We start from the raw sequence: 26,906 nt of genomic DNA, 5'->3' as shown, positions 1-26,906 counted from the left end.
TGCGTCTTTATTCTGTTTGTACCACAGCATTTTGTCACCAGTTATAATGATTTATTAATGACTGACACATCACACTTTTTGAGACGATTTTACATTGAGGACCGCTCGAGACACAGTCAGTTTCTTTGTCATAATACATCAAGTACCTCGATGACCAGTAATAACCTGGTCCAAGTCTTACCCATTAACAGCAGTGTAAAGTTTATGAGTTAATGTACTTTCTTACTGTATTTAAGTCTGTTCTTTTTGGCTACTTAACACATCTGCTAATTTTGCGTCCAAAAAAATTTAGAATCAATTCCAATAACTTTGTGAACCAGTTTTAGTTGAGACCGAGAGGTGCATCAGATCACATTCAGCTCTGAATATTTGGTTCTACTTTATTTCAAATGATTTAATTAGATTTTTTCATTAAATACTAAAAACTGTTATAGTGTTCGATTTGTATTTTAGGAAATAAAACCTCACAAATCAAAAGGTTTTGGCTTTTCACTAACGTGTAGCAGTGTTGAGGACTAGCGCATCTCTGAGCCTACGTTCAATACAAGTCAAATACCTGAATACTGTTCAAATCAGCTACTCTAAAACTTTTACTAGTCATATTGAAATTGGTGACTTTTAACTTATTGAATGGATTACGTTTTGCAGTAAGGTATCTATTCTTTTACTCGAGCATGAGTTTCAGGTTCTAATTACACATCTGTGGATTAAACAAGTCCTACCTGGTTATCATCACCAGCGTGGTGGAGAGGAGGAGAGGGCAGCGTACACACTTCCGGCTCACCACAGCTGTGTTTCCTACACACACACACACACACACACACACACACAGTTAAAATTTCGAAGACTGATAATAGACCTTAACGAACGTTATTGAACTGTTCTTCAATAACAGTTCTATACAAAGAAGAAAAAAAATTCTATCCTTATGTATGCACCTTTAAAGCTCAGGAGAACTATGCATGTTTACTTTGAGGTTCTACACCTTTTGAGGAACAGTTCCACAATAATGGAATAATACTCAATACTACCAGCTCCAATTATCAGTTTCTTTTGAGCTGTTCCTTAAAATATGAACCTAAAATGGATCCAGGGTTTCTCAGAGTTTGGAAATTCACTCATAAGGACACAGTGTTGGTTCTGGTGATGGTGGTTTGTTTGTGTGCTGTTTTTTTTTTTTTTTTTTTTTTTTACCTTCTTGGCTTGACTGCAGCTACCAGATCAGGACCGGAGAACATGGAGAACAGACTGTCCCCGTTGGCTGAGGAGGTTTCATCACTGGAGCTGGCGGAGTCGCCCTGATTGGTGGACCAGGTACTGTTTACGGCCTCCCTGCTCACAGACAAAACTCCGTCACTAAGCTGCACTTTTCAGTGTATAAGACCCAAGAGCTCAGCAAGTTGTATAACTCGTGTACTAGTGCGAGGAATATTGCTGCACTTTGCTCGGTGGTTATTTCAGTGGTAGACCCAAACCTGTCCCTGCATGACAATGCCCCTGTGCACAAAGCCAGCTCCATGCTGATATGCTTTACTTTGGGTTGGCATAAAAAATCTGCAACCTCCTCACCTAACTTACATCAGTATCTGACTTTACGAACACCCTTGTAGCTGAATGAGCACAAATCTTCACCAGCACACTCCAAGATCTAGTGGAACATCTACCCAGAAGAGTGGAGCGAACTATAAGAGCAAATTCGGGACTAAACGTGGAATGCGATGCTCAAAAAACACATACCGTACTTAAGACCAGGTGTCTACAAACATTTGGCAATATAGTGTACTTTATTTGCTGATAAGTTCGCACAACTTCAAAATGATCGTATGAAGAGCCACAGGATTTGTCCTGTAATTCAGTGCTGTGATAAGATCCCCTCTAAAAACAAACAAAACACTTATTTGTATTCAGCTGTCGGATACTACAGCTGTATTATGGTATGATTCTGTGTGTGTGTGTGTGTGTGTGTGTGTGTGTGTGTGTGTGTGTGTGTGTGTGTGTGTGTTCAAACGCTTCTGTAGAACCTCACCCCTCGCTGTAGTATTCTGGGTGGGACCAGGTCCTGTGCTGGTCGTCTGGGAGGGGCCAGTTGCTACGGGGGTTGCTAGGACGACGAACATGCTGTGCTTGCCTCTTCTGCTGCATGGCCTGATTGACCCCGGCGACGTAACGCGCAAACTCTGGATCTGAGCCAACTGTGAGCAAAAGATAAAAAAAAAAAATGAAAAAAACGAAAAAAAAAAACAACGTGAAATGTAGTACCACAGATGGTCAGACGGGGGCATCAGTCAGTTAAAATGATAAAATGTCTTTGTGCAGACAGTGTGATTCAGCATGCTCAGCTCTTTTGCTCAAGTCTTTTTTATCCAAAGCTGCCCAGCGCAGCACAAACAGACAAAGGAGCCATCAAAATCTCACTTTGTGATAATGTGCCCACTCCTAACGAGCCATTATAAACACTACACTACTAACGAGCCATTATAAACACTACACTACACTACACTACACTACACTACACTACACTACACTACACTACACTCACACACACACACACACACACACACACACACACACACACACACACACACACACACACACACACACACACACACACACACACACACACACCTACTTCACTCTGAACACACACAGTCCAGGGTCCCCTCGTATATCATATCATGTTACAATGGTAGAAATGAAAACTCTCATTATTAAAGTTAAAATGTTTAGGAGAATCAAAAGCACCAAAGTCAGCTCTGACCTACACACAACTCACTGTAAAAGCAATACACAGGCTTATATGGCGATATAAAATTCCCATACTGTGGTGAAACATGGTATTGTGAAAATACATTTCGTAATTTAAAAAAAGCATTTTATATAATACAGGTAAGTCTTCAACTTACGATGAAGATGCGTTCCGATGAAACCATAGTAACTTAACTACTGTATCTTCGGTCGAAACATGGCCTACCCAGGAGTCTTAAATTATGGTGATCGGTATGGGGTTATATACTGTCATTTATTAATAATTTAACACAAAACAGCAATTTACACTACTGTAATGTAACAATTCCTCAGAGTAACTTGATTACAAAAATGTTCGTTTCTTCCATTTAGCTACACACGGAGCACTTCGTTTTGCAGGGACCGTTATTACTGACGCACCACCCTCTAAACTCTGTACTAGAGAGCTGCGGGACGCAAACGAGTGCGAAGAAGACAAAGAAGCATCACTGAGTGCTACAGATGTTACTTCATTATTAAAGAATAGAACACAACAAAACATTAGCCTGTTTTTTTACATCGTTTCGGTTGATGTTATGAAAAGTTCATCATTCACACAAAAAGTCAAGTTAAACCGTGAGGGAACGATTTATATGGAAGTCAGTTTCTGAGGTTGTTTTTTTTCTTCTTCTCGCAAATCCGGTTTATTTTTTTTTTCTCTCTCAATTCAGAGTTTGTTTTTTTGTAGACAATCGGGCAGCGTCACCCCTCTTTGTGTGGTGGAAAGTTTTACACATTGAAAATAAAAAGGGCTACAATCAATAGAATCGCACAGTATCAAACGAAGCCACCGAACCCTGGAGAGAACTCTGTCTAACAATCAGCTCTGGAAGAGACGGAATAAGACAGATGAAGCAAAGGAGCCCACTTCAGGCCCAGAACATGGCTACTGGCGAATGCACCAGAAATTTTGGATGTTTACAAGAAAAAAAAAAAACGTCGGAATTAGGCGAATCTTTTTTTTTTATGTCGTGAAAACGGGCTTCCAAAGGATTCAGGCTGAAGAAAGAGAAAGTTTCTAAAGTTTGGGTTCATTTCAAACTGAATCACAATGTAAACAACATACAATGTGTTTACTTTTTTTTTTTTATTACTATTACTATTTTACCTGCCATGCAAAACTTTTTTTTTTTTTTTTTGTAAAAATTTAAGTTGCAAAAAAAGGTATTTTATAATTAATGACATTTTTGTCTTATCACCACTGTTAGATCGAAAAATAGTAAGTCGAACCATCGTAACTCATGGACTAACCTGCATATAAAATACCTTTATCTGCTGCCAGTTTGTGTGTAAACCTATATAATATTCACAGTGGAGTTAGATCAGATGAGTTATTTTGGGGGATTATTGTCATAACGCCCTAATATGGATTACACTATCAACAGATATTTATCCCCCGGATTTACAATGCTATAAATAAAGGAGACACGTTTTTCATTATGCAGCAGTCAATCGATGGAAATACTCAAGAGACGAACTGTAATCCAAAGACGTTACACAGTAACTTAAAGAAATGTCTAGCATATCTGTAGACACCTTATTCCTCTCTTTATAATTGTACCCTGAGTCTTGCTTGGACAGATCCCAATAGGGTATGAATGACTCAAGGTTGATAAGTATTTATTATTTTTGCTGGATGAAATATGTTCAGGACTTGGCAGTCTATTTTTCTGATCTGATACGAGCTGTTCTAAACCTTTTGAAAGTCTATTCAGCTCATTTAAATGCAATTGGCATGTGTTTATCTTTACATATGCACCTAACATTGACATTAGAACATTATGAGCGGTGAAGTGAAGAACACTGATGATCTCATCATCATGGCACCTGTTAGTGGGTGGATTTATTTATTAGGCAGCAAGTAAACATTTTGTTCTCAAAGTTGACATGTTAGAAGCAGGAAAAATGGGCGAGCGTAAGGATTTAGAGGAGTTTGAAGAGGGCCAAATTGTGCTAGAACCCAGATTGTCTAGACGTCTGGGTCAGAGCATCTCCAAAACTGCAGCTCTTGGGTTCCTGGTCTGCAGTGTTCAGTGTCTATCAAAAGTGTTCCAAGGAAGGAACAGTGGTGAACCGGTGACAGGGTCTTGGGCGACCGAGGCTCACGTGTGGTCCGATCCGACAGACGAGCTCCTGTAGCTCAAAATGCTGAAGAAGTTCTTGCTGTTGATGCTGGATAAGTCAGGACTGTTTTGGCATCAAATGGGGGACCAACACAACATTAGGCAGGTGGTCATAAGGTTTTGCCTGACTGGTGTTTTTATATATTTATATTGGCACTTCTCGTTAGATGATAACTGCATTTCATTGGCCTTGTACTTGCTCTCTGCACAATCACAAAGTTGAATCTAATCTAAATGCAATTAGTTGCAAAATATTGGTTTTATTGGTTTGAAAATCCTAAAACCCTATACCCTGTGTTTTTAATATATATATATATATATATATATATATATATATATATATATATATATATATATATATATATATATAAATATAAAGAGCAGCAACAGTGTAAACAACTGGCTCGGTCATGATGCTCTACAGAAGTATACATTCGAGAAGAAGGTTGAGAGGGATACCTGGGCAAACCTGCAGCACGTGCTCCTTACTGTAAACAGTAAACATGACACACGACTCCTGGGTATATTGCCTGGGAAATTCCTTAAATTCCGCAATCGTAGGGATTTCGATTTTCTTGCTTCCGAACCAGCAGCACTAGCAGATGTGCTTGTTCATGAGTGTGTGTTATTGTAGCAAGGAACAAAAACTTCTACAGTGTGTTTTCTACCCACTGTTCGATCAGATCCCGACACCAACCAAACGCACACAATGGAGCGTGTTTTCACCCCACGGTCCAGTCAGCGATAATCTGCCGAGTTTGCAGGGAATAAACGACGGAGGCTACAGAAGCACATTTAGGCGATCATGACCATCTGATAGCATGCTGATCTTTATCCATTGTGTTAGAGTGATTCAACATTTAAGTCTAATCAATCTGGCACATTTTCATCACTGCAAAGATCTGGCAGAAGGTCAAGAGGTGCTGAACAAGTCAACACACACACACACACACATCTTAGAAACCCTCAAAATGGAAAAAACGAAGAACTGCATTCTCCACAAGGACGTTTTACACCCAAGAGATATCGACTCACCTGCAGGATCAAAGGGCATCGTGTCTCCCAGCACCCCAAACATTCCCTGCTCACTCTGCTCACGATTAGGCCAGGTGTTGTTCCGTGGTCCTGGTGGTACCTTGTGACCCAACACCTCAGACATCACACTGTCCATGTAGGTGCTGACCAACCCCAGGCTATACAGGTCCGAGCTCAGGTCAGGCAAAGTCCATTGAGTCATGTGACCAATGGGCGAGAGCCCGCCCGGAGGAGCCTGGGGCCACTTTCCGGGGGCCCTCTGCTGTGGAGGAAGAGGCTGGGGCTGCTGTGAGGGGAGTTGTGGTGAGACGGGAGAGGGTTGCTGAGATTGCTGCAGGAGGTGCTGGTAGAACTGCAGGGTCTGTGGAGAAGGTGAAGGCTGTACTGGGGCTTGTGGTTGTGGAGGAACTGTGGTTTGTTGCTGCTGTTTGGGGGTAGTTGGGAGTGCAGGAGGAGGTTGTTGCTGCTGCTGCTGATGTTGTGGCTGTTGAGGCAGATTTTGAGCCAACGAGATTGCAGCGTGCAGAACCGGAGCCTGTGAAGTGGGTGGGGCCACAGAGGTGGGTGGTTTCAGGTCAGCGGCGTTGCTCGAGGCGACCGAGTTCCTCCTTTTGACCAGTGGTGAGGCCTGCTGTGACTTGCCCATGTTGAAGCCAGACAGAAAGTCGATCACGTCCTGCATTTCCTGGTCGGTAGGCAGATTCATACCCTGCTCCTCCGGAGTTGAACCGTTGGCGGCGTGCTGGTTGGAGTCACCGGGACCCGACACGGTCATTTGGTGAATCTGGGATGGTGCTTTGGGCTTATCGTCGATGCCACTCGTGCTTCGAGACGGAGTGCTGGGGATGGAGAAGCTTCCACCACTTCCAGAGCTGGACGAAGCCTTTTTGGTGAATTTGGAGGTCAGTTTGGAAATGGTCTTGGGCAGCCCGCTGGAGGACTTGCTGCTGTTGCAAGGGTGGAGGTCGACAGGGACGGTGTAGTCTGAGCTGTCCCTCTGAAGCTGGATTTGAATAGTGGGAAGAGCTTGTTCCCTGAGGACACACAACATTACAGCAGAGCTAAACAAACTGTAGCCTGATCATATAAAGAATACAATATCATAGATTCTGAATTCTATAGGCATCTACACTTGAACATAAAGGAAAGTTTTAATTTTGCCTCCAAATTCTTTCGGTTTCTCCCATAGAAGCTGATAACTGAGGGATTTTACACTTGTACCCAGGAAAATGGGTCATGTTTAAAGGAAGTAATGAGTTCCTGAGTACTGCAGTCTGACAACTCGCAGTTCTAATGAGGATCAATATTGTTAGACAAAAAGGTACATATTTCATTCTAGTTTGAGTACAAATTTTACATTTCAATCAGGGGTGCCAATAGTTCTGAGCAATGTAATGCAATCTGATTATTCTAGATAATATTGATAAATATTACCAACACTGTGTGTGTGTGTGTGTGTGTGTTAAATATAATATCAGAGTCTATTTCAAAGTCCCTTATGATTAGGGTTGCAAAATTCCCAGTAAGAGATTTACATAAACTTTCAGTAGGAACTTCATCTGGGGAATTTTGGAAATATTCCAAGATGAAAACTTACCAGGAATTTAAGGAAATTTATGAGAATTAATTAGAAATTTTGGAATTAGAAATCATATACATACAAAAATATAAACATTTTGTAAAATTTGCAAGATTTGATTAGATTTTACATCCAAGTTCCCTGTTACAGGCGAACCTGCAATTTTGTAAATTCCTACTTTATTCCTATTAATTCCAATGGAAAGGGTTTAGTATTAAAAGGACTTTTGCAAGCCTAACTGTGACGTTACAGGAGCTATAAGGCTGATATTGTGAGATGTTGAAAAAGAGCGAATAACATCTTTAAAACACCCCTAGGCATCACTAATTACATGTTCACTCAAAAGGAAACGCGATGTAGAAGTTGTTCTCGTAGACGGTTTGGGAACTGAAGGATTCTGGGATATAAGGCAGGAACAATGACCTCAAACAGACACATAAATCAGCTTCCTATCTGGCCTGGTTTCTAAACTTGGCTAAAAGTGCTGAGGAAGCAGATTGCTGTGTATTTTGGAAAGAAAAAGCGATGGGTTGGGGTTATGGGAAAGAAATCTTTTTAAAATGAGATGAGCGCACAGCAGACACATCAAGCATAAAAAAAGATATATATGATGTGACTGAACACATCAATGAGAAACAGGGACATCAGCGCCTTTACGCGGGATAAATGTTCTCCAGAGAACTTCTCTATAGAAATCCAAACTATCTACAAACCTTCACATATGGTTTGGATATGTTCAACAGAAAGAGCATTGCGGACTTTAGGTTCTCTGCGATGGACACTAAATTAAAGTCTCTCCTCTGATTAAGAGCTAAACACGGTTTAGTTTTCGCTTGCAGGAAATATGTTTAGACTGGAATTCATCCAATTTCTCATCCAAGATGGCCTGGTTTGTTGAACTGAAGTCAATCCTGAGGGGGGAGTACACACTCGGGGGCTCCACAAACATTCTTTAAATCATGACCAGCTCTGATCTCGTACTCTGAAATGAGCATATGCTGTAATTACATATTCTATATAGTAGACAGTTAGTGAGGATTTCGGTTCCTTTCCCCCAAATCTTATTACTTTATAATAATACAAATATTATATCACTGTGCTGTAGGACAGAAAGTAAAAAAAAAAATACAACAGCAACAAACTGACTTGCGCTCTTTCCAGCGGTTGAGGTCGAACACGGTGGTGTAGAGGACGTCCACCAGGCCGAGGGTTTTCTCCGGATCCAGGCTGCGCTGCAGCAGAGACATAGTGGCTGGATCCTCCTTCAGACACCTACAGGATTTAATCCACATACAAAAAGCTGACTACAAAAAAAAAAAAGATTTGTGCATAAAAGGTATATCTTTCATATCAACATTCCAATGTGGCTTTAATAAAGGACGAAACGGGCTTAGACTTGCTGCTGATTCATTTTTCATAAAATGGTAGATACGACGCTTTGAAAAGCACACCGAACAATTTTGTGCAAATTCCTTGCGAGCCGGTTGAGACCGGCGGTCCGAGAAAGCTCAAAGATCATGTGTGTTCATGCCCAGCTGCATATTCCTGCTCGAGAATCAGTAAGTGGGTGTGTCTTAGAGGTCAGAGCTAATGTCACCCCATGCTCCAGGTGACCCTATAAGGTGTATGGATTCTTCTTTGGTCTATCTCCAGAGGAAGAAAAATTTTTATTTTTATTTATGGACCTTATGAGTGTGCAGAATTTCTGACAAAACCGACTGCGTTCTGACAGAGAAAAGTAAACGAAACGTATCCAAACTGACTCTGATTAAACAAATACGTGCACGATTATTCTCTAATCAGTGAGAAAACAGGCTCAGATGAAGCAGAAACATTTGCGCTGAGCTTTGAAGGCTGCAAAACATTTCCATAATTATGAGCAGTTGTACTCACCATGTGGAAGGAACCTGAACTACGACCCGAGATCCCTCTAAGGTAATCTGTGGAGCGTATGCCTCTTTATTCTCAATCTGAGCCGTGTCTACCACCACCTGCACACAAAACACCAACACACATGGAGAATACAACGTTATAAGAAGAAAATTCGGACAATTCCACATGTCGAGGGAGTGAATGAACATTCACTCCCTCGACATTTGGTTAAAGTACGCTGAAATACGTAGAACAGTTACGTAGAAAATTCAACAAACACACACACACACACACACACACACACACACACACACACACACACACACACACACACACACACACACACACACACACACACACACACACACACACACACACACACACACACACACACACACACACACGTGTGTATTACTGATTTATTAAAATTTTCCATTAATTGAAATGTATTTAATACATTTTTATTTGGGGCAATTTAATAAATATAAAAAGTGTACTGCAATTATTTGATTTATTCTGTTTTATTTGTATCAAATATTATTTGATATATTATTTAACCAAACAAGCATTTTACGTAAAATTGTTTAAAAATGTAAACCGTTGATGTTCACAAATGTTAATAAAAATAAATTGAGTCAATAAAAAAAACCGACAAGCGATTTTATGTTTTGCATCCCCCCCACCAAAAATGAATAGAACTAATAGATCTATCCATCCATCCATCCATCCATCCATCCATCCCAGCATAAATAAATAATCAAACGAATAAATTAATAACAAGGATAAACAATTATAAGGAACAAACTAAATAAGGGGAAAATATTTTGTTGTAAATTTCTCCTCTCCAGATATGAATTAATGTCGTACTTATCAAACACTGCCCCATGTTTTCACATGAACAGTCATACAAACCTCCTCATGAACGTGACCTCCATAACTCCCACACAAGACCACAATAAGCAACTGAGCGCTCGAAGCCCTAAAAGCATTTTAATAAATTCAATACTTGGAAAAATCCAAAGCTGTCAAGTCTTTAATCACACTGAAAACACATCATATCCGATCAACAATATGCTATTTTTCACTTTGATGTTTGGTCTACACTGTTACCCCAACAAAAGGCGTTTGTTTTTCCTTTGAGGACATCAGAGAAAGCCCAGTGCCGCTACAATGACGACTCAAAGACCAAAGAAACTCTGGTCAAAACTCATTTATTTTTTACTACACAGCGTATAAGAGTAATCAGGTCCAGGTTTTACCGTTGCCAATCGGAATACGTCCCGTTCTCTGGAGAACGTCCATGAACAGACACATGTACAGAGTTCTTTGAAAGAGACTGTGGTTTTCCTCTCACACAGAGCAACATAAGGGAGCAGGGCTTTATTTCCTGCTGGACAGGAAGTGCTCTATTGTTATTTATAGAGCAGGTGTATCCTCACAACCAAAATGACCCTGAAGAACACTAACACACACACAAATCTGTTTAGAGATTAATGTATTTAGTGCCAATGTATTATTCATTTTACATAAGTCCTATTGCCTAAGCCATAGATGATGGCGGAAAATATGAGGTGTGGTTGTAAGTATCTAGAAATCTCTATATAATTGTACTATATTTGCACAGCTGCAGGTTTGGATTTCATTAGGATAAATTAAAAAAAACAAAAATGTTTTTAATGCTAAAGGTCTCACCAGTCCTGCTTGTCCAAACAGCAACTGCACGGCCGTTTTGCACGCTCCTCTCCAGGTGGATGGACACACCAGGTTCAGCACCTCGGTCACAGGCGAGTCGTCGTGTGCAGACACGCCATTCTGCCCAGATGCCTCCTTAATGAGCTGTAACATGGTGCGCTTAAGAGCAGAAAGAAAAAAGAAGAAGAAAGAAGAAAAAAAAAAAAAAAAAAAAAACACAGGTAAGATATCAGACATAAGAAAACCGACAATACACGCTTCTATTATGACGATTCAACTGCAAAAGGTTTATGATGTGGGATATTTACTCAAAAATATTTATCCCAAAAACTGCTTATTTAGCTACAGCAGATATTAAGCAAGGAAGAAAATCCCCAGCTTTAGCACCACACGCTTCTCCAAAGGCACTTGGTCCAATTATCTATCTAATCAAGGATTTGAGCGAGTCTGACAAATTGTGACGTCTGGGTCAGAACATCTCCAGAACTGCAGCTCTTGTGAGATGTTCCTGTTCTGCAGTGGTCAGTATCTATCAAAAGTACTCCAAGGAAGAAACAGTGGTGAACAGGGTCGTGGGCAGGGCGACAGGGTCGTGGGCAGCCACGGTTCACTGATGCACGTGGGGAGCAAAGGCTGGTCCGTGTGGTCCAAGTTAATGCTGTTAATGCGTTTTGGCAGCAAAAAGGGACCAACACAATATTAGGCAGATGGTCATGATGTTATGCCTGATCGGTGGTCATAATGTTATGCCTGGTTGATGTATAAACTAAGCAGTCACTTGTCACAATTTAAAATGTTAAATCAATTAAAGTTTGAGGGGAAATAAAAATGTGGCGTCTCTTTGAAATCAGTTTTACAGAAGTGTGTAATTACTTGCACATGCTAAACTGCATGATTATAATTTAGATAATAGCAAAATTCTGACATCAAATGTGTTTTGGCTGGAAAAAAAAGGAGAAGAAATAAAACTGTTGAGCCACAACCTTCAATGGAATCTGCATGGAAAGAATACTGAAGTGGAACATAAACCCATGCTTCTTAAGAAAAGGCAAGATGCAAAGAAAGAAAATTGTGTGCTCCAGGGGACGTCAGCATGCAAGAAAACACTTGTAGGAATTTGTAATAACGGAGCCGGGACAGGACAGGAATGCAGCACGGCCGCTCGGGGTTTCCGACGTCTCACTCCCTGAAAAACGGTATCAAGACTTGAGGTATGAGACTATAGTCAGATGTAAAGTGTGTGTACCGTTTTGAGTTTGAGGTTGTCGGCAGCCGACTCATTGAAGGAGACTCCTTTAAGAAAATGCGAGCCAATCTGCAGGGGGATCGTGGGTAACTCACACTGGAGTGGCTGAGATGTGGTCTGCATACGGCCCGCCTGCTGAGCCTCAGCCTCACTACAACAACCCTACACACACACACACGTTTATTTTAATAAGTACGCTTATTCTAAACAATTACAGTATTAAAACATTAATAAACATACATCAGAATTAAAATCATCACAGGAAACATCTACACAATAGTTATGACACACACTAGAGGTCGACCGTTTAATAGATTTTGCCAAATAATCACCACCGATTGCTTAAAATGTCATACGGATAGTTTTTCCGGCTTCCGGTCGGCCATCGTTACGAGAGCGGCCTCTAGAGGCGGATTGCTGCATAGAGATCTCTATATTTATTATTTATAACTTATTAATTACCTTATTATATTTATGAATATAATATATTTATATTTCCACATTTTTTTTTAATCATGATTGAAAGTTTTTGTAATAAAGTCCACTAATATTTTATAGAGTGTTATGTTCATTTTTTTTATTTTTTAAAATTCAGTATTAATTTTTAAAAACTATCGTTTGATTAATCAGATTAATCAGCAAATACAACCCAACCCAGCCATCGGTAAAGTCAGTCGACCTCTTTCACGCACTGTGACATCTTGCCGACTCGGTTGTTCGTACCTGTAACACTGCCTCGATAGATTTGGGTTTCAGGTGAAAGCCTCCTTTGAGAGCGTACTCACAGTGACCCAGAGAGTCCAGCGCAGATCTGTATGCCTGCACAATTCAACACAATTTAAAGCACCTGTGCTCAATTGTTGTAAAACTTGGTGAAATATAAAGCAAAAAACATAAATAATTATATTTATTTGTTCGTAAACTGAGCCACCGTGATATCCCATATTTACACATATATATCAGATACATAAATTTTAAGCCTGAACTTCATCAGAAGCTGAAGGGGACAGGAATCAAAACATCTTGTGCTTGAGTATTTGATTAGAAACAACAAGAGTAGCAAAGGGGCGGTAAATTTCCAGAAACTTTAAAGAAACTTTCTATGGGAATTTATGGGAATCAATTAGAAATTTGGAGAAATGTAAATAAGCAGTATAATATACAAACATTATGTTATAGAGGAATACACAGTGCATGTAAGGGGCGTGGCCTCAGCAGCCCTGCAGTAAGTGGGCTGTGTGCACGTGATTGATGAATGTGCAGATAGAAGTTCAACTGAAATTCCATTCAATCGGATTGTTTTAATCAAAATTATCCTGCATGATGTTTTCAACTTCATTTAAGTTCCCTGTTATTGACTAACCTGCAATTCTTCCCAATAATTCCCAATGGAAAGTTTCCAGTCTTGATAATTCCTGGAATTTTTTACAACCATAAAAACAACTGAACAGAAGCACAGTGAAGCTGGAGGTCTGACCTGCAGAGCACTGTTTATCTTCAGGTTGAGCTCTTTGAGCTGCTGGTCGGGGAGAGAGGGGCTGTGGGAGCAGAAGAGCTGCTGCACCTGAAAACCAGCCAGACAGCCATCACGGCCTCGCTCTCGTAGACGCGCCGTCGCCTGAAAATCATACGAAAAACATCATCGTTATCGCAATACTTTTGTCGTCCATATAGTGTACTTAAGATTACATAATTTTCCAGCAGCGTTTAAGTGTCTGATCCAGTGTGTACATTTCCTTTGCGCTGCATACCTCTGCTGCCCCTTTCCACGAGCGTGCCGCCTCGTCCAGCTCCCCGAGCGCTCCGGGCTGACTGCGAGCCCCAGAGCAGCGCTCCTGCATTTGCGCTAGCGCCTCCGCAAGGCACGACTGTGCCACCGGCTGCACTTTCTGCAAGGCCTGAGACAGAAACTGGAAATGCACTTGCATCACAGTCAGAAAACAGCGGCCCAGTACCTGTGCGAAAAAAAAAAAAAAAAAAAAAAAGATCTCCACGTGAACAAGACAAAAATGAAATAGTTTCAGCTCTGTGTTTAAAACTACAAGGGTGTAAGATGAAATCCAAGGAGGACCATTAGAGTCGCAGTATTTATGAATCAGAATCACAACAAAATAAAACATCTTGACATGATGACTTGTATCGAGTACAGTGTTTGATTACTATCTAATGATCCTCTAGAGGAACAGATAAATTGCAAACAAAACCATGTAGGTCTATAATCATCCTTCAAGAAGTCCTATTCCAATTCTTAACACACACTCCAGCTATTGAACGAGTGTGTAGAGCATTAATTTCATACAGCTTCATTATATAAATGCGAGTGAGCATGAAGGTAAAATGCCATGCTGCCACATCCAAAGACATTTATACAACCGTGTTTATTTTAAGTGGCTGAAACAATTCTCATTGGATTTGGATCCGAAGGTCACGAGTTCAAATCCCAGCCATATTAAACTGTCAAATGTCTGCAAAATGCTATAGTGCAAAGTGTTGATACAGTATCAGTGCTACATCACATACAAACTTGTATAGATTGCATGACTCTTGCAACATTGCACATCCAGTTCACATATAACGAGAACACCGCAAATATAATACACAAGGAGACACGAAGTGCACTGAATGGGACTCGTATCAGTCCAAGAAGCCGCTGTTATATAAGATGTTGTTTTTGTGCTACAGGTAATCGTACTCTTGACACAATTCATTTCACCTCCATTAGGAAAGATTCTGGCTCATTTTCACACACGCTTGAGCTTGTGCCCCATTTCTTGTTATATTAAATCAGACGAGATTCAGCACTGCTTCTTTGATTCAATCTGCCGCAATAGACATACGATAGGCCTGGTGGGAAAATCAGACGTACACCACGACGACCACATGATAAAAGGTCTTTGATAAGCAGGGGAAGGAAATCTGTTGAGGAATTACCCTCACCCTTCTTATTTAGACTCGTATCTTGTGATGTGGGGATTTTATTACACTTAGGATGGGGGATGAATGACTGTTTATTCTGCTTATTAACACCTTGACTCAGCAGACACACCAGTATGAACAAGCCCTGAGATAAACTGAATTATTCACTAACTGTCCTCACTTCAGGGTCACGGTCGATCTAAAAACCCATCCTGGAAGCACGTTGGAGTGTGTGCTAAGAGCATCACAAGTCTATTTTTAGATTGGCAGAGAAAACAGATGTACCTGGGGGGAAAAAGGTAAATCGAGCAGTCAATGAACTTGAAGCAATCACCATGATCTAATCCGCCACATGGAAAGGTTTAAGATGCGTGACTGAATATTAAATATCGCAGACGTATGCATATGAACAATGCACCTACATCACCTCACCTACATCACCACCTGACTTTACTAACACCCCTGTGGCTAAATGGATCTCACACAGATCTTCACAAACACACCAAAAAATCTAGTAGAACATCTTCTCAGAAGAGTGGAGGTTACTATAACAGTAAATAGAGGCCAAATGCTGAATAGGATTTTCAAAAAGCAAATCCCAATCTTATGGTCAGGAGTCCACAAGCTTGTATAGTGTATTTGTAATAAAAGAAAATGGAGTGTGTGTGTGTGTGTGTGTGTGTGTGTGTGTTCCGGTAAAGGTGCCGTGTTTGTAATTAGAGGTCGACCAATTAATTGGTTTTGCCAATTAATCAACACCGGTAGTTAATTGCTGGAATGATCGGCAAAAATCCATACCGTTTTTTTTGGGCTTCCGGTCTGCTGTCATTATGAGAGCGCCTCTACAGGCGAATCACTGCCACTACGTGTTGTTTGTTTTTACACCTGAGAATGCGCACTGCACGGAGAGCGCGATTCATAATATAATAAACATTTTAATTATATAATTCGATTTATTAGCCTATATATATATATATTCATATTAATTTCCTTTAGCACATTTTCATGATTCGGTACTTTTTTATTTTTGTAATAATGTACTATTTTTACATGTGCATTTTTAGTCGGATTGTGATGTACATATTAAATAAAGCTAGCGATGTGTGACGCCACAAGAAACGTTTCAAGATTTCAGGAATACTCCGGCACATTTCCTTCTGGGAAGGAATGCTGATTAACAACCAGACTGTAGCTTCAGGAATCTTTTAACTTCCTAATGCAGACTATAAACCACAAGAAAGCAGTTGCTCTAATCAGGTTGAACAAATCATCCATGGAACAAGTAGAAGCTTCTGTGCTGCCCAGTCTATTGCTTTGGGTGCCTGGAAACCCAATGCACCAAACTAACAAATGAGAGCGAATGCAACTGAATAATAAAAGGAGGTGCTTTCTTTTACTTCGACTCTTTCCTGTGCTGAAAAAATGTCATTCTAGGGCTTAATTCCCTTTAAGAAAAACACAGACATCACTTGACAAACCTCTCACCTAGATTTTAAACGTCACAGAGAAGCTCTACAGATTTGGAGAGCACTAACTGCTCTTTGCATTCTAATCCTAACCAGGACCAGACAGCCGTGCCATGAATGACTTGTTCAGATTAAGAGACCAGTCTTATTTTCTCTTATTTAATAAAGAAAAATTCCTTCTTATCAGATTACTCAATGAATTGTTGGAATAATCTGTAGAATACTCGATTACTAAAATAATCAATAGCAACAGTTCTACTGAGAAGCTCCTGCACTACACTCTGATTGTTAACAGCGCTCTGGTCTTTAATGCAGATGCTCAGGCACGAGATCTTCTGCCTTAATAGGGAATCTCTCATTCCCTTCCATTCATCTTCACATGAAGGCCGAGGGCAAAGCTTAAAACACCTCTGAGACACGCGGTATATTAGATAGGCCTCGATTTGGCCTGCTGCTGTACGTGTCGTAGATGGTGTGACCTATCACCTTGCTTCCAAACATCTCAGGTTTCCTCTATAATTGACTCTAGTGTTTCACTGCCATCCAAAACATATACACACACATGCATACATCCATCTATCCATCTATCTATCTATCTATATACATAAACACATATACACACATACATACATATATATATATATATAGGAGACAAACACACACTGACATTTTACTTTTCACCATGCAGTGAAGAAGAGAAGGGGCAAGACGACACGACCCCGCATCCCCTATTCAGCGAGGGCGGCCGTGGGGTGATTTTTCACAGGTGCATGCTGAAAATACCTGCAAGCTGAGTTGTAAAAAGCACAAATATGCCCCCCCCCCCTTCCCTTGTAGCAGCAGGCAGGAAAAACAAGGCTGCACTAGATTCAGTCACACACGGAGCACGAGATGACCCTGACCCCTAGCATAGAGCTTGAATAATGAAACTAGACTGGCTTAGCTCTCATTCAGAGTCCCGGAAAAACAAAACAAGCCTCAGAGTCAATAATGAATTCTCAGGGACTTAACTGCCTGAGACAAACAAAAGCTACCCATGCTGTGCATTAAAAACTGGAAAACAAATGACATTTCGTTGACTAAATAGACAAAAAAACTAAATAGCAGAGGCCACGCTTCTTTCACTGTAAATGACCAGAAGAATCCGCTCCTTCACTGACACTGGCAATCAGAGGCCACTTTTTTAAAACAGACCTTCAGGAAGTCCAAGACTGCTTTACTAAAACTGGTACTGAAAGGCCACAGCGACAGGCAGATGCCACAGCGACAGGCAGATGCCACAGCGACAGGCAGATGCCACAGCGACAGGCAGATGCCACAGCGACAGGCAGATGCCACAGCGACAGGCAGATGCCACAGCGACAGGCAGATGCCACACCTCCTTCATTAAACATAGACCATGTCCCTTTAAAGACATACCAAGGCCACACCCCATCCTCTAAAAATTACATGCAGAGGCCACACCCCTTCCATAGAAACAAACATACAGACCACACTCCCGACAAATAACACACACCGAGGCCACACCCCTTATCTAAACACAAACAGAGGCTACACCCCCTTCAATAAAACAGTCAGGCAAAGGCCACTGCTCATTTACTTAAACATACGAAGACTACGCCACTTCCAGTACATACTGAGGCCACAACCTCTTCTCTAAAAATGACAGGCAGAGGCCACAACCTCTTCTCTAAAAATGACAGGCAGAGGCCACGGCCCCCATTCACTGATAAGCATAAGCCAAACCTTCATTAAAAAATATAGTATTGAGTTGGTATAAAGATGAATGAACATGCACTATGATAATGACAGTCTCCTCATGCTGTAGCTTTAGAGCGTTCTACACTTTTCTGAATCCCACTGCCTCATGCGATGCACATTAAGATTAAAAATCTTACACCAATCTGCCAAAAAGGTCACAGCTGTCTGAGCTGTTCTTCACAATGTCAATTAACATGGGAGTTTTCTGAAGGAGGAAAAACCCCAGTGAGAAGACAACACCTTATACCCAGGAAAGCTGGCTGTTATGTACTTTATATGAGCTCTTCTCTTCCCTGCAGATAATAGCAGTGTTTAATTTAGACAAAAGTAGTATCGGGTATCCCAGGGGAGCGGGAAGGGAAAACCCGGCATCGAATTCTGCCAAGAGCACGACGGCTTTAGTGCAATGCACCACCTCGATTCCCACAGAGCGCAGGCTTACCTCGAACAAAAACAAGACACTCAGAAAATGCCACACCGCATACAGTCCTGTCCTCTGGGTATATACATATAAATGTGTGTGTGTGTTGTTCTGACTGTCCAGAATTCTGTTTCCTGTGGTTAGCTCCCAAGCTCAGTAGACAACAGGCTAATAAACCGTGACATGCTCATGCATATTTTGAAGCTGAGTCGCACACAGCAGACAGTACTCAGATTGAAAGGAAAAAAAAAAAAGTTTTCCATGCGCTCTGGACTTCCAGGCAAAAACAGGACAATCAAAGCCACTTGCGTCACATTCCGGCGTTCTTTGAACACGGAATCAAAGCGAGGACAAAATCGGTTTTGAATCAAGAAGTCACCGTTTTATTTAAAGTGAACTTTCAGAGCAACGTGTCCCCTCAATGTGACTACGCAACATATCTGAGACACGAGTTGCAAAAACTCACCCGTGATTAAACACGTTTCTTGTTTGAAATCTACATTTAAACCCCAGAAGGAAACCAGGGCATGCTGGTGCAGCCCTGATTGAGGTCTCGTGGCCTCTGAGGCGGCTCTCCAACCTCACCACAAGATGACCTGCTTTAGGGATTGTGGTGTGCGGACTTCCTGCTCTGGGCACAACCACATCCACCAGGGCATGGTATTCCTTCACTCATAAAAGACCGTTTTTAAACTAATTCAATCTGAAGCTTCGGCGTGTGTGCGGTTCTGGGAATATATAAGACCAGCAAGACGAAGGAGAGATCGTCAGAAAGAAATGAAATATTTTGGATGGATACTTTACAAGGCAATCAATTGGATTACTATTCAATGTGCTGCGTAAAAATGTGTGACTTCACAGAAAAGCCTTTAAGATAGTAATATTTGTGTCTAACCAAAAGAATCCAAATGTCTCAGCAAACAATTTCTGCTTGGAGAAAACATTTCTACAGCTAATATAACAGTGATCTAAATGGTCTACGTTAAATGTAATTACAGCTTTCCCAGCTTTAGTGTCTCATTTACAATGGATGTGTGTGTATAATGTTTAGGGCTGAAAGGATTCCTTGATTAACTCGAATACAAAAATGCATCGAGGCAAATTATTTCTTATTGCTTCGTTTAGTTCATTTAAATACACACAGAGGATTGTGTTTCTCCACTGACCATTATTACTGACGCACCACTTGCTAAACTCTGGACCACTCTGGACAGGTAAACACAATGGAAGCCCGTTTCCACCACTTAAAAAAAAAAAGGCTTGCCTATTTTATCATTTATCTTGGCGACTTTATTCCTCACCTCGACCGCATTCAATCCCTCGCGATTGTGACTATTTGATTCTTCGCAATTGCGACTTCATTAAATGCACTAAATGGGTTTACCGATATTCTTCTACGCAATTTTAGCAATAAAATTGTACATATTACTAAAAAAGAAAACATTTGAAGAGACCGGTCTGAATTTCTCTTGTATATTTAGTATTACTCTTTAATAAAGAAAAAATCTTTTTAGACGATTTCTCTGAATAATCGTCAGAAAACTCGATTACTAAAATAATCGATAGCTGCCGCCCGGTGGAAATAAAATATAGTTTGCAAAAGTGTTGGTTCTTTTGGGTAAATTGTTCATTTTAGTCCATTTTTATTTTATTGCTACTTGAAGTTGCACATGAATGGAAAAAAAGTCAAAAGTGTTAAGCAGAACTTAATCCCCTGTTCTCTCTCGTCAGCAAATAATAAAAAAAAAAAAAGATGCTTTTGAGAAGTGACCAAATCAACACGTGAAAAGATGATTCATCGTTTCTACCAGCAATGCATCCAGAAATAAAACTACAGTAAGGGGTTCGTTTTTCCACCAACGGTGATGCAGTCAAATGTCGAAAAAGAAAACTTGAAACGCATTTAAAATTATTTGGCAACAAACCTATTTGGATTTTTATGCTTTTAGTGTTTTCTCGTTTGCACGTTATGCGATTTTGAAATGTTTGATTTGCGCTCATTTTTATATTATTTTACCAATCCGTAAAAACCGCAATACTTTAACGGAAAATAAACCCCATACAACTCGACTGGATTCAAATGAACTACATTTGAGTAATGTGGAACGGAATGATGAATGTACATGCAACTCGACTTCCATTTTAATATCCATGTGACAAATGACGTCTATTTTGTGACGTGACATCTTACCTCAACGTCCTGTAGGCTGAAGTCGTTCTGGTCTTTGAAGTTGGCAGCACCGGCGCTGAGCTCCATCAGCATCTTGGCGATCTCGGGTTTTATGGCTGCCGTGAGGCGGCCGGCCGCCTCCATGACGTGCTCCTGCACGTCCTTGAGCTGCATGGCAGCTTTGGAGTAGCGCGAGTTACGAAACACGCTGCCGAAGAGGTCCGTCAGGAAGGCGCTGGCACGGCAGAAGACATTCAGAGCATCCAGGTACTTGGAGATCCCTTGCTGGATGTCAGCAACTGCGGTCGTGGCGTTGCCCGTGCCTGAAACATCGTGGCAAGTGGAAAGGGTGGGGCCTACAGGAGCCAGCGGGGTTGGGGTGGAGCAGGAGGTCCCGAGCGGGGCGCTGAGAGCTCGGCTCAGCTCGGGCAGCGGGTATTGCTGGTGCTGCTGTTGCTGTGCTTTCTGCTTGGACCCGCCAAGCAAGAAGCGTCGCTTATAGTCCATTTTACTTTCTTGTGCGCTGCAACAATACATAAGTAACGGACACGGCCAGGAACTGCCCCTTGTCTCACAACAAGCTCGGCAAAGGTTCTCTCTCTCTCGGGTTTGGCTTTCTAATGATTTAGAAATCAATTATGATTTCTGCCTGGATGTGCAACCACAGAAACCTTTTCCTTAAGTAAATCGATAACTCGAACACTCCACGAACCAGAGGGTCATGTCAGTATTCTTAAACGTAGCAGAAAAGAGAGTAAGAGATAGAAACGTGAGTTTCTCGCAACGTGGAGGGGAAAAAAAACAAATCCGCAAAAATATATAATATATATAAATACGTGATCAAAGTGTTGCTTCTTTATGATTTTTTTTTTTTTTTGCAACTGATCTAAAGAAAAGAAAAAAAAAAATTCACACCACAAGTAACCGTAAATCCTCAAAAAGAATCCCCAAAGTGCATAATATATCCTTCAAACGGAAGTGAAAAAAAGTTATAGCTTACTATTAAATTTGTGTATTATTGTGTATTTATATAGACCTCTAATAAAAAAAACTTTTAAAAAGGTGTTTACACAAAGAAAAACAAAACAAAAATCCCACAGTATGATAATGAGAATAGGAACAGTTCACTGGTCAACAGTAAGGAACGTGAAAAAGCAAAAGTCCAGCTACAGACCGATGGCTGAACACTAGCAGGGTGACAGATCCAGTCTGTCAGAAAGATAACACATAGATGCTGCTGCTGCTGCTGCTTTGAAACCTATCCAGATCCCGTCTAGAATTCCTCTCCAATGCTCCGGAGGTAGTTAGTCTTCGAAGGAAGTGTGTGCGCTAGCAGATTTCGGATTCTCCGTGAAAAGCGACACAAAGCACAGTGTGTCTGTAAGGCCTCACAGTCACTTCCTAAAAGGAAGAGAAAGAGAAAAAAAAAGAGGTCAGAATGTGTGTAACATTTACAGCATTTTAAATACATTTATATATATAAAATTTACTGTTATACTGTAGTGTTATATACAGTGCATTTGGAAAGTATTCACATCGCCTAACTTTTCCACATTTTATGTTACAGCCTCATTCCATAATGGATTAAATCCAAGATCCAAGATTCTACAAACACCATCCCATAATGGCAACGTGAAAAAAGTTTGTTTGAAAATCACATGTACATAAGTATTAACAGCCTTTGTTCGAGCAAAAAGGTGCTTCAAATACTTTGTTGAAGCTTCATTGACACCAATTACTCCTTCACGTCTTTGATGCTACAAGCTCAGCACACCTATCTGTGGGCAGTTTCTCCTCTCTCTTTGCAGAACCTCTTAAACTCAGTCAGGTTGGATGGGGAGCATCGGTGCACAGCCATTTTCTGGTCTCCCCAGAGCTCCAGGGCTGGGCCACTAAAGAACGTTCACGTTGTTGTTCCGTAGTCACTCCTTTGTTATCTTGGCTGTGTGCTGAGGGTCATTGTTCTGTTGGAAGGTGAACATTCCGCCCAGTCTGAGGTCCAGAGCGCTCTGGAGCAGGTTTTCATCAAGGGCGTCTCTGTACATTGCTGCATTCATCTTTCCCTTGATTCTGACCAGTCTCCCAGTTCCTGCTGCTGAAAAACATCCCCATAGCATAATGCTACCTCCACTTCACTGTAGGGATGATAATGGCCAGGTGATAAGCGGTGCCTGGTTTCATCCAGACATGACCATTGGCATTCAGGCTAAAGAGTTCAAACTTTAATTTATCAGACTAGAGAATTTTCTGTCTCATGGTCGGAAAGTCCTTCAGGTGAATTTAGGTAAACTCCAGGTGGGCCGTCATGTGCCTTTTACTAAAGATTGGCTTCTGTCTGGCCGCTCTACCATACAGGCCTGATTGGTGGAGTGCTGCAGAGATGGTTGTTCTTCTGGAAGGTTCTCCTCTCTCCACAGAGAAGTACTCAAGCTCTTTTAGAGTGACCATCAGGTTCTTGGTCACCTCCCTGACTAAGCCACTTCTTCCCTGATCGCTCAGTTTGGCCGGATGGCTCCACTCTGGGAAGAGTCCTGGTGGTGTTAAACTTCTTCTATTTACGGATGATGGAGGCCACTGTGCTCACCGGGACCTTCAATGCTGTAAAAACTTTCTGTTCCCTTCCCCAGATCTGTGCCTCGATACAATCCTGTCTCAGAGGTCTACAGACAATTTCTTGGACTTCATGGCTTGGTTTGTGCTCTGACATGCACTGATAACTGTGGGAACTTCTATAGATGTTTTTTATTCATGTTTTTTTTTCCAAATCATGTCCAAACAACTGAATTTACCAGGTGGACTCCAATCAAACTGTAGAAACATCTCCAGGATTATCAGTGGAAACAGGAAGCACCTGAACTTATTTTTGAGTGTCATGGCAAAGGTTGTGAATACTTATTTACATGTGAGGAAATAATGATTTGAATCAATTTTGGAAAAAGGCTGTAAATAGCAAAATGTGAAAAAAGAATACTGAGAATACTTTCCAAATTCTGGCACCAATAAAAAAACAACACTGGTCTAAGGTCTTGAGTAACCATAGAAACATGATGTCATATCACGGCGAAGGCTGTGCTCGATGCGACCCGTCGCTTCAGAATCCTACATATTACGCACAACATGTCAGGACACGGAGCCAGTCAGAGGCCGAGCCAAAGTGTCCCATTGTTTGGAGACACTGGAGATCTGTATGCAGTGAATCAATACCGCCATTCAAACTGGTTTTCTGCCACTGCCACACTTCCATCCCCGACACGGGGTAGAGCGCCAGTGCCGGATTTGCATACATGGAAATCGAAAGGCGACGTTCTTGCCTTATTTATGAGGGCAAACACTTTTATCCAAAACGGAGACGGGAAATGATTCTAGCGCACAGCTGAGCTCATGAGGTTATAGGTCAGGCAGTGGTTCTCACGACTATGAGCTTCTTAGTAAAATCCCAGTGCCACAGACAACCTATATAGAATGTACCACTTGTAGCAAAAATAAAAGACTGGAAATGCGTTTCCTCCTTTGGACAGTGGTTCAGCAGTACACTTTTTTCTCTATTTCGCAATGGGTATTTGAGATAACATGCCTCATTGCCATTTTCCTGTCCAAAGTATTTGTGCATGGCCGAATGTTCTAATAAAAGTATGTGCTTTTGGAACATCCCATTCCACATTTGCTGTTATAATAACCTTCACTCTTCTGGGAAGATGTTCCACTAGATTTGGAGTGTGTTTGTGGAGATTCATTCAGGTAGATGGGTGTTGGTAAAGTCAGGTACTGATGTAGGTGAGGAGTTCACATTCATCCCAAAGGTTTTCAATAGGGTTGAGGTCAGAGCTCTATAGCAGGAGAACTTCTACTCAAACACATGTAAAAGCACATCCTTATGGAGCTGGCTTTGTACACAGGGGCATTGTTGTGCTGGAACAGGTTTGGGTCTCCTAGTTTAAGTGAAGGCAAAAATTCATTCTATCACATCCAAATACATCCGAGGGCAAGAGGAAAGTATACATGAAGGCTCTTCTCTGTTCTGGCACCAAGGAGGTGAAATTAACTTCCCCTAAATGTCAGAACAGCTTAGACACTGGCTATCTTCAAACGACGAGTGAAGACCCACCACTTCCAGAAACATTTAAACGAACACTTTTCCAGTTCTGCCTCCAACTTTGTGGAAGAAGAGATAGAACCACATACAACTGAAAAATTTAGGTGTCCAAATACTTTGATGATGGTGTATTTGAATGTGGCTTCATATTCTCATAAACAAGCTTCAATGCAATTTTTCTGGTCCAAAGATGTACCCAGGGGACAAAGAGTAACTTTCGGTGGAAACACGATCGTTTAATATCTCTGAACTTTTCTGGATTTTTTTTTTCTTTACTGCTACTGGGACGGAAAAAGCGAAAAGCAAACCGCTGTTTGGAAAACAGACTGCCGGGTGTGTTATGATATGAAGCACATGGCTGTGTGTGAATCATGCTGCTGGTTGGAGATGAAGCTCGAGAGAGAAACAGAGGGAAAGAAAAATAAACGCTTTTCCTGAGGATGCGTCTGGTTGACTTCGCCCCTCCGTTCCGGTCGTCGTCGATACGCACACCGCGCTAACATTCCTGTACGCTACAGTTTGTTCCAAAATGTCGCTTCCTTTGACAAAGTGTATGTGTGTGTGTGTGTGTGTGTGTGTGTGTGTGTGTGTGTGTGTGTGTGAGAGAGAGAGAGAGAGAGAAACTGCAACAAAGAGATGAAAATCCGTATTAAACCGAACACAAGTCAAGTTTAGTCATGTGCTGGAGGTCCCATGGCTTTCCAGAGCTTGTGTGTGTGTTTAAAGAAGAGGTGGTGACAAAGAGCAATCCTGCTTACACCACCAATGCAAACACATCTATGTGTTTACCAGGCCTGTCTATTATATCACCTCAGCTACAGCATGTCAAGAGGCTTTTTGAGGAACAGCTCTTCCTCCTTGAAAGCAAACTTCTCTACCATCTGACCTCTTTCTGAAGCCAGAGAGAGAAAGTCAATGATGGGGTGGGGGCTTTAAACAATGTTCCTGGTTGTAAACCTAAAAGATTAACAGCCACTCCAACAAGCAGGCCAACAAGCCTGGAGTAAGAGGCCTAGAAGGTTCTGTATAGAGACCGTGAAGCCTGAACTTATTTACAGGAGCAGCTTTGATTCTTTAAAAGAAAAAGATCTGATTGAGAAACTCAGAAGTGCATGTGGAGGAATGAGGAAGTCTTGTCATGATTGCTTATGTGTGGCAAAAGTCTCTGGGTAAAAAAAAAAACACTAGGTTTCAGCATTAAAAAGAATGAGCACATGTATCAATTACACAACCAGAAGTAGGGTCCAGGGCAGCAGTGTGTATCGCAGAACCGCTTCAACTGCAGATTTTGTGTCTCAAAGCTCTAAAAGCGTCCTGAAATGTCAACTGTGCTCTAAAACACGTCACGACTGATTTTAATCACAATAACAAAAACCATGGAGTTGAAATAAATGTATATAGTGATGTGAAAAAGTATTTGTATAAATTGTATTTACTCGATGATCTGAATTATTTAAAGTACGGCTGTAACGTTTCCTCATGTAACTCGAGTAATCCGATTACAAAAATTCACTTCGATTGGTCCAGTTAACTACACACAGAACACAGTTTCCCACGGACCATTATTATTGGCGCACTGGACAGGTTACACAGAAGACGCTGCAGAATGAGAAATGGAGGAACACTAGAAAACTAAAACAATAAAGAAAACACCGTACAGCGTGGTTACATTTTTTATAAACATTTTTTTTTTTTTTTTTTTTTCAGTACTTTCAAATTGATTTTTATATTTGAATTCAGATACAATA

General features: G+C 41.1%; 1 protein-coding gene across 1 annotated transcript in view; it reads right to left on the bottom strand.

Moving 5' to 3' along the window:
- Nucleotides 1-26,906, bottom strand: part of garre1 (granule associated Rac and RHOG effector 1) — a 42,714-nt gene that overhangs the window by 2,387 nt on the left and 13,421 nt on the right. Inside the window, exons 2-13 of the mRNA XM_083552219.1 lie at nucleotides 21,087-22,466; nucleotides 14,083-14,286; nucleotides 13,809-13,949; nucleotides 13,055-13,150; nucleotides 12,332-12,493; nucleotides 11,086-11,244; nucleotides 9,415-9,512; nucleotides 8,668-8,793; nucleotides 5,943-6,976; nucleotides 2,027-2,192; nucleotides 1,195-1,332; nucleotides 723-798 (exon numbers count right to left, since the gene is read on the bottom strand). Of these exons, the coding sequence (XP_083408345.1) occupies nucleotides 723-798; nucleotides 1,195-1,332; nucleotides 2,027-2,192; nucleotides 5,943-6,976; nucleotides 8,668-8,793; nucleotides 9,415-9,512; nucleotides 11,086-11,244; nucleotides 12,332-12,493; nucleotides 13,055-13,150; nucleotides 13,809-13,949; nucleotides 14,083-14,286; nucleotides 21,087-21,602 (2,916 nt within the window). The 5' untranslated portion in view covers nucleotides 21,603-22,466. The remainder of the gene's footprint in view (nucleotides 1-722; nucleotides 799-1,194; nucleotides 1,333-2,026; nucleotides 2,193-5,942; nucleotides 6,977-8,667; nucleotides 8,794-9,414; nucleotides 9,513-11,085; nucleotides 11,245-12,331; nucleotides 12,494-13,054; nucleotides 13,151-13,808; nucleotides 13,950-14,082; nucleotides 14,287-21,086; nucleotides 22,467-26,906) is intronic.

Source organism: Silurus aristotelis (genome assembly GCF_946808225.1).
Source record: "Silurus aristotelis genome assembly, chromosome: 10".
Classification (NCBI taxonomy): Eukaryota; Metazoa; Chordata; class Actinopteri; order Siluriformes; family Siluridae; genus Silurus; species Silurus aristotelis.
The sequence above is the reverse complement of the archived record's forward strand: the minus strand, read 5'-3'. Positions and strand labels throughout refer to the sequence as shown.